General features: G+C 41.7%; 1 protein-coding gene across 2 annotated transcripts in view; it reads left to right on the top strand.

The window, feature by feature from the left end:
- Nucleotides 1-2,177: 2,177 nt before the first annotated feature.
- The window catches only part of STAM2 (signal transducing adaptor molecule 2), a 50,012-nt gene continuing 40,413 nt past the window's right edge, over nucleotides 2,178-11,776 (top strand). The window contains exon 1 of one of the 2 annotated variants that reach the window (XM_043576717.1): nucleotides 2,178-2,531. In XM_043576717.1, coding sequence (XP_043432652.1) covers nucleotides 2,492-2,531 — 40 coding nt within the window. In that variant the 5' untranslated portion in view covers nucleotides 2,178-2,491. The remainder of the gene's footprint in view (nucleotides 2,532-11,776) is intronic. The other variant, XM_043576716.1, reaches the window with a different exon arrangement.

Raw genomic sequence — 11,776 nt, 5'->3', positions numbered from 1 at the left:
TCAGTCCTCTGGACTAGAGACACTCACCCTTGCTACAGAATAGTGACCTCGTTTTGAAGACCACACAGAAGTCTCACCTTATGAAGATGCCTTCCAAGATGTTAGATTCCCTTCTTGAGATTTGCCACAACCATCTCCAGTGTTTCTAGACCAGTAACTAGGGTCAGCTCTCATTATGGTCTTACTGGGGAAGCACTGTCCCTGTTTTGAAAGAAAAAGGATTCTTCACCAAACATTTACTGGCAGAACTGGAAGAACACACATGGCTGGGGATGGATCTTGGTATATGCTCAGGGAAAGTGGTCTGAGGTCAGGATATTATATATTTGTTGAGCGTAAACCCAAAATAACCAAGAAAACTAAAGAACTGAATTGAACTGAAATTGATAAGATCATTTTCTGTTATCAGGGAGCCCCTGTTAGGGGCCTCAAAAGAGGTTGCATTATAGAAAAATGAAAAAGTTGCATTTCTTTACACACCAGAATTTGTGAGCAGTCACTAACATATCTTTTAATTCCTCAATAACTTCATTAGGTGAAGTAGCAACAGACAATCTTTGTATCCTCTCGTTTCTAACACAGAGTTTGGCTCTTAGTGACCATTAGGAAATTTGTTAATTGGAGGAACTCACGAAGAGACTGAGGACACCCAGAGAAAGATAAATACCTATAGATTCTTGGGTATGCTTGCTCTTAAAGATGCAGAGGACTGTCTTTAAAATGTTAATGCTTTCCACTGCTAATCCTCAGCCCTGTGCTCCTTCCTGTCTCAACAAGAGCTCCTCAACAGTACCTCTTCTAATGGCTTTCAAGTGCTGCCATAGCCTCCGAAACTGTTCTGCCAGGGTCTGCTTCTTTAAATACATCATGCATGCTGATGTCAGATTACTATCCAGGAACTCTCTTTCGCATGTTACTCTGCTGCTCAAAATCTTTAAATGAGTATTTAGTGCCTTATATGCTAAAATTAAAATCTTAGCTTAAGGCTCTTACGAATCTATTTCCTCTTTACCTAGTTTTCCCTTCCAACACTAAGTCTTAATCCTAGACAAATCCATCTACAGAGTCTCCAAACATATCTTTAATATCCTAAGTTCAGTTTTTGAAAACCAGCACAAATGTTTATTTGTGCACCTATCTTTATAGTATATGCAACCACTGTTCTGAAGTATTCCATGTGCAAGGGTTCACTCTTCTATACATCTTCTTTATACTAAAGGTTGTAAAATGGTTTTGTTTGACCCATTGTTAAAATGTGAAAGTAATTCTAAACATTTTAAAATCATTTAAGTTCTAGTGGGGCCCACACTGCAACAAATGCTAAAGTTTACTAGCAGCTGCCATCTTTAGATATGTACTGTTCAGTTGGATAGTCACAATTACATTCGAAAAGTACTTATTGAGCACCCATTACTTGCCAGACACTGTATTGGATGCTGGGGATAATGCAGTCAACAAAACTGGTAACGAGTTTGTATTCTAAAGAGGAGAGACAGAAAACATAGTAATTACGTAAATTATTAGAAAGTGATAAATGCTACAGAGAAAGAAAGCAGGGGTACGAGGGATAGGGAGTATGTGGTTGGGAAGCATGCTTGCACTTTCACATTCATCTAAGTATCTGGCTGGCTCCTATGGATATTTGAGTTTGTGACCCCTCTATTAGGATCGTAATATACGGTCTTGTGTAAGCTATACACTGACCCTACAAAACTGTCTGCAACTTGAAAACAGGGAGTGTGTGCCTCATTCGTCTTTGGATTCCCAGAGTCAAGGAGTGTGATCACGTGTTCAGAGAACACGATGGAAAGCGAAAAGTTAGGGAGTCCCCCACAGAGCCATAGGTCCACCACCGATTTCCAGGAGGGTTATTCCAGCAGGGGTTAGGCGCGGAGGCTCCATCCATTCCCAGGGCAACGGGACTGTGACGCGAATGCAGCCACTGGTCCGCCCTCGAGGGACTAGGCTGCAGCTTAGGAACGAATTAAATTAGCGAGAACTAGAGACTCCAAAGGCGGAAAATCCGGCAACACCGCGGCCCTCCGGGTGTCGCCGCACGCACAGCGGCTTCCGGGCCTCTAGGGTTGCCCAGTTCTAGGCGCGACAACTTCCGGCCCCGAAGGTCCCCTGCTCCGTGGCTTGCCGGGGTCCTAGCGATGGAAAGGTGGCCGCGGCGGGCGCCTGACCCCCCCCACGAAAGTCTGGGACAGGGCTGCTGCCTCTTCCTGAGAGGCGGAGGCGACAGGTGCGCTGAAAGAATCCCCGCGCCGGCGGGACCTCGTTCCGGGAGGGGAGTTAGGCCGGAGAGAGGGGGTGGAGTGCGAATCGGCAGCTGGCCTGTCAGGCGGGGGCTGGACAGTGGCGGTGGCGGAAGTGCGAGGACGCGGTCGGAGCGGAGCCGTCTAGGAAGCGGCAGCCGCGGGTCACCCAGCTCGGAGCAGCCGCCGAGCCTCGGCCAGACCACAGCGTTTAGGGCTCGGGCACCGGCAAGATGTCTCTGTTCACTGCAAACCCCTTCGAGCAAGACGTGGGTAAGTGCTGGGCCCGCGCACAGGACGCTGTTTGTCGTGCTAGAAAGTGGGCGGTGGCGACTCCGAGGACTGGAAAGCCAAGCAAAGGGAGAGAAGGGGGCGGCGCCGCTGCCTAGTCGCGGGGACGTTTCAGTGGGGCTACCTTGGCGCGTCGCTGGCAGCCTGGAGAGTACCTCTTACCTGAGATTGGACACCCTGAAAAAGAGGTTATTTCCCTTTGCTAATCGCAGGAATAGGGAAGAGCCTGTGGCTCGCAGGGGACTGGACTAATTAAGCAATTGCGGAGTTTATGATACAAACTTCCTGCTCCCTCTATAGTTGGTTCATTACCGTTCCTCCCACCCCTCACCCCCGGCTTTGAGATGGTGCAGCGGTGGACAGACCCAGCTGTCTGAGGCAGCGCAGCACTGGGGACCTCGACGTGCCTCCGTTCAATAGGAGAAACCCATTTCACCTCACTCATACAAACGCATCCAAGCTCTGGTAGCATAGCTTCGGGATTTATTTACAATGCTTGGGAGTGTTACTCTCTATCCATGGACGGCGCAAGTGCTACGAGATGCTGTGTCTTAGGGTATGAAAAGGAAAACCCTAGAATGTCAAAACAGATCAGAACAACTACTATTTTATTTGTTGGAGTTGTAAGAGTGCTGCTGCTGTTTTTAGTGATTGTGGAATGAGAAAAACAGTAAAATAAACTGGCCACGTACACATTTCTGTAGCAGGAGTTAGCAGAACCCTAGGTAGAGTTTTAGGACTTAGTGGAATGGAAAAACCCATGGCTGAAAATTGCCAGTCACATAGAATACAGCACATCAAAGCGGTGAGCCACCTTTTCAGTTACATTTTTCTAATGATGAGTAGACTTAATAGAAAGTGCCCTATTTTGGTGTGTTATGTGATTCCAAAAACATGTTCAAAAGTCAAATACAATGTATGTTAGAACCTTCTTCTATTCCTAGAGACCTAAAAAATTTATGATTATCTTTTGACCCTTATATAGTCTTCAAATATGTATTTCCATAATTTCTTTCAGCTTTTTTCTTGGTGGATTAACACAGATGATTGGCATAAATCTAGGAAGCATCAGGTCGAGGCTCACAGGCTCTGCTTTTAGGAACACCTAAGGACGTCTTCTGTTGTTCCAGTGAGACCTCTCCTTTTTATTGCTGATTTGAAGACTTTCGTTTTGTCTTAGTGAAATAAAACAAGTCAAAATAGAATAAGACAAATTATTTTCTGACTTGAAAATCTGTAGAACTCTTTCTTCAAGGGAAATCTTTCCCGGAAGCCTATTGTTTTCTGTTTGAAAACTGGTAGAAGTGGGCGGAGTTGCTCTGCCTGTTTTGCCTTCCTAACCCTTCCCCTCAGTGACTCTTGATGTCCCTGAATGTCTTAGTGGATCACAGTTTAATGCCCCTGTAGTAAAAGAGGCACTGCTGTTCAAACAAAAACCACTGCTGTGTAGACAGCATTTCATGGGCAGTGCCACCAACCAGAGCTTCAAGTCCTTGTTAGTTTAAGTATGATTGAAGTCACTGTCCAGAAGTCAGTTTGATAGTAAAAGCAAGTTTGATCAAGGCCCACCGGTAACTTCTGTTAGACAAATGAATGGAATTAGAAGAAAAAGTGGAATGAAATAGGAAGGAGTTTAAATTGCCCTTAACTCTGTATCACAGAAGAAAAGTTATATATCACATTTTTCAGAACTTAAGTCTCTTTTAAATTTGAAATAGTTAAGTAATATAAGAACGTTATTATTTAATTTAAAATGTCTACAGGAATATGTTCCTTTGCAGTGTCATTGCCTTTTCACTTACCCTTTGTGATTCAGTCAGATTTTTTTGTCATTCTTTTGTTCATATTTATTTTCTTTGTCATTCTTTTGTTCACTTTTCATTCAGCACACAGGCATTGAGTGATTACTGCGTTTCCGATTTGTGTTAAGTTCTGGGGACACAAAAATCCCTGCCCTCGAGGAACTCTTCAGTCTAATGGAGGATACATACACATATAAAAAGATAATTGTCATATAGTGTGATAAATACAGTGCTAGAAATACACAAGATGCTTTACATTCCTTTTTTCTTTAAAAGTCAACTTCCCTGAAGAGAAGGACTTTTCAGCTACATGCTTTCTCTGTAGAAAGGTGTTGACATTATTCTCTCTCTCCCCCACTCCTTTCCTGACAGCAATTCTGCCTGCAGAATTGTATATGGTCATTTTATAATTAAGGGTTTTTAGAGATGAAACTACATTCCTTTTGTAGGTGCAGTTTCACTGGAGGTTGAGAATTCTTTCTGACATTATTCATGTGGGGAAGAAATTCTTTCCTCAGACCTTGAGAAAAAGCTGTAGTGGGTCAGAATGTCTACGAAGGCATTCATAAGTTGTTGATGGTAAATGACTTGTCAGGTGGAAGCAGGCCAAAGCCTAGGAAGTAAGGATCTTTGGCAGGTTCCTATTTTTTTCTTGGAGTCAGATCCTATAAACCCTGAAGGGTATGTTAGCTGTCATAGCATTAGAGATCTTTAAATATTTTATTGGATTTCTTCAAATCTGCATTTATTTTTTGTTCCGTAAAATTCCTTTGAAGCTGGGCTGAAGAAAAAAATATATCCACACACATGCCACCATCCTCGGTCACCCCCAAGGTGCGTAAGCGTTCTTGAGGAGGAGCCTGGTTGGGGCAGCCATTGTGAGGGAATTCCAAGGGGAGAGTGAAACATGAGGGACAGAGCCACAGTAGGAGGATTGAGTGGTTAGTGTTAAAAAGGAAGATGTCATTTCCTTATATTTTGTACCAATTTTCTCAGTTTCCCTACATTGCTTCCCAAGTCAGGACGTCTGTTCTACTCTCCACGTCTGGTTCTTACTCGGACATCTTGTTCTTGATACTCAAGCCAGACAACCTTTTTCTTTTTTTTTCTTTTTTTTTTTTTTTTTTTTTGCCATTCTTTGCCTTTGTACCATTTACTATTCAGTGATAGCCTTTTTCTTTTCTTTTTTTTATCTTTACTTTTGAGAGAGAGAAAGAGAGAGACAGAGGGAGGGAGGGAGGGGCAGAGAGAGAGGGAGACACAGAATCCGAAGCAGACTCCAGGCTCTGAGCTGTCAGCACAGAGCCTACCGCAGGGCTCAAATTCACGAACCATGAGATCATGACCTGAGCCGAAGTCGGAGACTTAACCGACTGAGCCACCCAGGCACCCCACCTTTTTCTTTTTTCAACAACCTTGGTATTGCCTCCCTTACAGATACACTAACTTGTGTCTCACAAAGCTGAGCTCAAATTCTACCTCTGTAAAATGCTTCTGACACCGTGCATTGAAGGGCGAACTCTCGTCTTAAAAGTAGACTTTTTTAAGTGACATTTGAATGCACATATTGCTGTTTCTTTCATTTGTGTTAGACGAGCTTGACCATGAGGTAACTTGGGCTTTTGGTCATGGAATCTTCTCCAGTGAAGTTTTATAAGAAATGCTTATAGGGGCATCTGGCTGGCTCAGTGGGTGGAGCATGCAACTCTTTATCTGGGGGTCCTGAGTTCAAGCCCCAGGTTGGGCATAGAGCTTACTTTAAAAAAAAAAAAAAAAAAAAAAAAAAAAAAAAAAGAGGGTCGCCTGGGTGGGTCAGTCTGTTAAGCTTCCGACTTCACCTGATCTCACAGTGTGTGATTTTGAGCCCAGCGTTGGGCTCTGTGCTGATAGCTCAGAGCCTGTAGCCTGCTTCAGATTTTGTGTCTCCCTCTCTCTGACCCTCCCCTGGTTCACGCTCTGTCTCTCTCTCTCTCTCTCAAAAATAAACAAACATTAAAAAATTTAAAAAAAAATGTTTACATAAAAAATGGATAGTATTCCTATAATACAATTTACTTAATATGTTCAAATTTATAACATTTACATACTTATTAACATACTTGCTTGAACACAATGAGGTTGCTGTGATCTTTGCAAAAACTTACAATTAAAAATTTTTTTGCTTGTGGGGCGCCTGGGTGGCGCAGTCGGTTAAGCGTCCGACTTCAGCCAGGTCACGATCTCGCGGTCCGTGAGCTCGAGCCCCGCGTTGGGCTCTGTGCTGACCACTCAGAGCCTGGAGCCTGTTTCAGATTCTGTGTCTCCCTCTCTCTCTGACCCTCCCCTGTTCATGCTCTGTCTCTCTCTGTCTCAAAAATAAATAAACGTTAAAAAAAATAATAAAAAAAATAAATTTATTGTTAATTTATTTTAATGTTTATTTATTTTTGAGAGAGAGAGACAGAAAGAGTACAAATGAGGGAGGGGCAGAGACAGAGGGAGACACAGAATCTAAAACAGGTTCTAGGCTCTGAGCTGTCAGCACAGAGCCCCAAGTGGGACTTGAACCCATGGAACCGTGAGATCATGACCTGAGCTGAAGTTTGACACTAAGCCACCCAGGTGCCCTCATTTTTCTTATTTGAAGAAAGCCTTCTCAGGGCACCTGGCTGGCTCCGTGGGTTAAGCGTGGAACGTCAGCTCAGGTCATGATCTCACGGTTCGTGGGTTCGAGCCCTGCATTGGGCTCTGTGCTGACAGCGCGGAGCCTGCTTCAGATCCTCTGTCTCCCTTTCTCTGCTTCTCCCCTGCTTGCTTTCTCTCTTTCTCTCCTTCTCTCTCAAAAATAAATAATAAACTTTAAAAAAAAAGAAAGCCTTCTGTACCCTTAGGTTATAAGGATCTTCTCATATTTTTTCTGAAAGTTTAGAGTTTTGATTTTCATAGTTAGGTCTTTAATCCACCTGGACTTGATCTTTGCATAGGATCTGAGGAGGAATTTGGATAATCAGTCTATAGTAGGCAACAATCAGTTGTCTAATCACTACTTATTGCATTGTTTGTCCTTTCCCCATGACTTTGGAAACACTCTCTCCTTACAGTACATTTCCTTTTATGAAGTCTGTGTCTCTGCTTCCTGTCCTTCTACACTATTCTCTATCTATTCTGCACCAATACCACATTGAAATGCCAGTGGCCTTGGGCAAGTTCCTCTGTCTTAGCTGTTTTTGGCCTTTGTTCTTTCATTTGGGTTTATGATCAGAGTGGTGAAATCCTAAAAGGAAATTTCTTTTATGCTCTTAGAATTTAAGAGAAAAGGCATTATAATTTTTGTTTCATGTGAATTGATGATGTTGGTAATTAAAAATAGATGTTTTTATTCCTTACAATAATATTTAGTTCTAAGCTTATTTAGATTATAGTTTGAAAGTAAGGCAAGAGGGCAAGAGAATAATTTTTCTACAAGTGAATGAATATACAACATAATACCATAGAAGTGTTCTTAGGTGGATGTGTCTTGATGCCACTTTTTTTTTTTTGTTTAAATGAAAGAAACGTAAAGGTGTTTTGAGTGATAAAAGAGTAGACCTTATTTATAGTGTGTAGTATAGAATATCAAAGTCTGGTTACTTGACAACTGATAATTCTGAGCATCTGTCCCCTAAATATCAAAATAAAACTTAAGGATATGTATTTTTTTTCAAATTTATTTTTTTCCTTCCTTGGTTGCCTTTATCCCCAGATCTAGCCTTTTCCCTCCTGACTCCTTTTGGTTTTTCACTTTGTCTTTTACAAAGTTTTTAAAAATGTTTTTACCTATGGTCTTCTTTCCTATTTCAGATATCTGTCAATCAGCAATATTTGTCAATCCCCATTGCTGAGAATAGTTCTAGAAACCTGAGACATTTTGATTTTGCTCCTCTTTTTCTCGTATCCTTTCCTTTTTAGGGCTGAGTTTCACATTGGCTTATTAGCACCTTCAGTTTTCTTTTGGAGTAATAAATTTTGCTCCCATCTTTTAGACCACCCTTAGCGTTATTTTTTTTAATGGGCGTATATCTGCTGGTGTCTGAAGGATAAGCACCTCTCCTACAACACCCTGTGAACCACTTCTATTTCTTTACCATTGAGGCTTGCTTGTATCAGCCATCACTGTTCCGTTCAAGGAGGATTTTCTTTAGTTTCCTCTGGTTAAGGAATGTTGAAAACTGAAGATCCCATGAAATACTTACAGTTCGGACTGACTTTCAGTGCATCTTCAGAAGTTGTATTTAATAGGTCTTTTATAAAAGTATGAAGAGAAATGAAAAATTGAAAATTTGTATTATGTGCAATATCCCTATTTAATAGTATTTTTAAATGATAGTAATGATATAGGATGAAAAAAACTTGTTTGCTAGTGAAATTTTTATTGTATCTAAAAACTCTCAGACTCTGGTCAGTAAATATTCTTTTATGAAGCATTTATTAATTTTCACATGCAACATGATAATTGTAGTGGCTCAGAATTTAGTTCATTTGAACTAAAAGGGATTTTTTATTGTAATCTGACCAGCTTCTTTTGATTTCATATGTCACGGGATGAATTATCTTAACATTCTTTTCTAAAAACTCTGGTTAAATCTAGCATAGACATGTTTTGGTTTTCCTAGTAGTGCTATGCCCTTGAGGGTGGAAGGGGAAGAACTTTTTTTTTTTTTTAACATTATTGCCTAATGAGGCTCTGTTGCTTTACTTGATAGTGAATAAATATTTATTTGTATTTAGTTTAGGGATTGAACCTAAGAAGGTCAGTGTGACACAGATCAGACATTGTCCTCTGAAAATCAGTGTTTTTTTTTTTTTTAATGTTTGTTTGTTTGTTTGTTTAGTTTTGAAAGAACACAAGCTGGGGAAGGGTAGAGAGGGGAGACAGAGGATCCAAAGCAGGCTCTGTGCTAACAGCAGTGAGCCCGATGTGGGGCTTGAACTCAGGAACCGCGAGAGCATGATCTGAGCCAAAGTCGGACACTCAACTGACTGAGTCACCCAGGTGCCCCACATAACATAGTCAGTATTCTGAAGCATGCCATTTATTTATTTTTAGCTCATATGACTTCAATTTCATGTCAGAAATTTGTAACTGGTGGTATACTTTAAGAATTTTAGCCATTCTAGTGTTACCTCACTATTGTATTAATATGCATTTATCTGATGACTATTGATGTTGGACACCTTTGAACATATTTATTTGAGGGGCACCTGGCTGGCTCAGTTGATGAAGCATACGATTGCTGATCTTGGAGTTGTGAGTTCAAGCCCCATGGTGAATGTAGAGCTTACTTAAAAAAATGAATGGGGGCGCCTGGGTGGCGCAGTCGGTTAAGCGTCCAACTTCAGCCAGGTCACGATCTCGCGGTCCGTGAGCTCGAGCCCCGCGTCAGGCTCTGGGCTGATGGCTCGGAGCCTGGAGCCTGTTTCCGACTCTGTGTCTCCCTCTCTCTCTGCCCCTCCCCCGTTCATGCTCTGTCTCTCTCTGTCCCAAAAATAAATAAAAAACGTCGAAAAAAAAAATGAATGAATGAATAGCCTCTTTTTTGAAGTATCTGTTTAAGTGTTTCATCTACTTATCTTTTCACAACTCCTCTTTTAAGCATGGCAGCCATCTTAATTTCCATTTTACAAATAAGAACATGATTCAGATTTGTGTCTGAGCTGAGGTGACCTACCTAGAGACCTTAGGCTAGTAAGGTAGTTTCAGAGCTGGGTGTATAGAAGACAGGTCTTAAGTGTTTAATGGGTGATGTGTGTACTTCACAGGTGCATACAGAGTATGCATGATGATTTCCTTAGTTTGCAGAGGTCATGTGATCCCCTGTCCAGTCTAACTGCTTTTGATTCTCCTCTGCTTATGACGTTTTGGCTACTTCGGAGACTCATTTTTCCTTTTTTCCAGCTTGCACATGAGGTTTCCTGATAGGTCAATTACAATTATGCTTACTACCTTTCTGTTTTCTTCCTTTTTCCCTAATGTAAGTGTGTTTGTGGAAATGAGCATGCCCATTTTGTGGAGTTGGGAGGTGGTATGGGTCTCATCTGACAGGTTAGAGATGGGACCTTGGAAGTAATAGCCAGTCAGAAAGTGAACTTGCAGGAATATAAAGGTTGGTCTTAGACCTTTTGCCTTTAAAAAAAAATTTTTTTTTAATGTTTCATTTGGTTTTGAGAGAGAGACAGAGTGTGAGTGGGGAAAGGGCAGAGAGAGAGGGAGACAAAGGATCCGAAGCAGGGTCCCGACTCAGCTGTCAGCCCAGAGCCCGATGCTGGGCTCGAACCCATGAGCTATGAAATCATGACCTGAGCCTAAGTCACATGCTTAACCAACTGAGCCACACAGGCGCCCAGACCTTTTGCCTTTTTTAACAGATGGTTTGTAATATTAGAAGGCAGTAAAAGGTGATTTTGATGTGGTTTTCCCCCTCCCTAACTTCCTTACGTGCCTAACTCACCTAACTCTTCCTAGTCCCCCCCAAAAATGTTAGTGGTAACACGTGAAATCGAAAGAGTGGCAGTCACTCTTCTAAGTATTCTACCAGAGCAAGAAGCTATAAATATATTGCATTTTTAGATGATGTGGCTGTAGATTAGATGATACTGGATGATCCTTTCCTTATAAATAAGACTGGAATTTGTGTTTGTCCTATTCAGTATGTTTAAAATATTCGTATATAGGGAAACCGAAAATTAACTCGTTGGGAAGAGCTACGTTAGCAGTTTTGAACAAAAATTGCACTCAAGAGGCAGTTTGTTTAATATTTACACTAGAGAGGATACTCTGAGCTAGACTTCCCAAATTGAAATCCCTGTTTTACTACTTATTAGTTGTGTGATCTTGTGTTACTTTTCTGTGTATGTTTCCTCATCTACAATATGGGGAATCCTTACTTCGTTGGATTGAAGTGTAACTGGTTTAGTATATGTAAAATGTTTTGAAGCTGTTACTTCTTAATTAAATTACCAGGGCGCCTAGGTGGCTCAGTGGGTTAAGCGGCCAACTTCAGCTCAGGTCATGATCTCACAGGCTGTGGGCTCGAGCCCTACGTCAGGTTCTATGCTGACAGCTTACAGCATGGAGCCTGCTTCTGATTCTGTCTGTCTGTCTGTGTGTCTCTCTCTCTCTCTCCCCCCCTCCCCTGCTTGTTCTCTGTCTCTCTCTCTCAAAAATAATAAACATTAAAAAAAATTATTACCTATCATTCAGCACTCAGAGTGGTAAGTAGGTTTTCATTTTAGAAGATAATGAACAGTGTATGTTTTTAAATGTTTATGTATTTTGAGAGAGAGCGAGTGAGCGTGTTCGCTCACATGCAAGTGGGGGAAGGGCAGAGAGAGGGATGGAGAGGGAGAGAGAATCCCCAGCAGGCTTCATGCTGTCAGAACAGAGCCTAATGTGGAGCCTGATGTCAG

This window comes from Prionailurus bengalensis, chromosome C1, assembly GCF_016509475.1.
Source record: "Prionailurus bengalensis isolate Pbe53 chromosome C1, Fcat_Pben_1.1_paternal_pri, whole genome shotgun sequence".
NCBI lineage: Eukaryota > Metazoa > Chordata > Mammalia > Carnivora > Felidae > Prionailurus > Prionailurus bengalensis.
The sequence above is the reverse complement of the archived record's forward strand: the minus strand, read 5'-3'. Positions and strand labels throughout refer to the sequence as shown.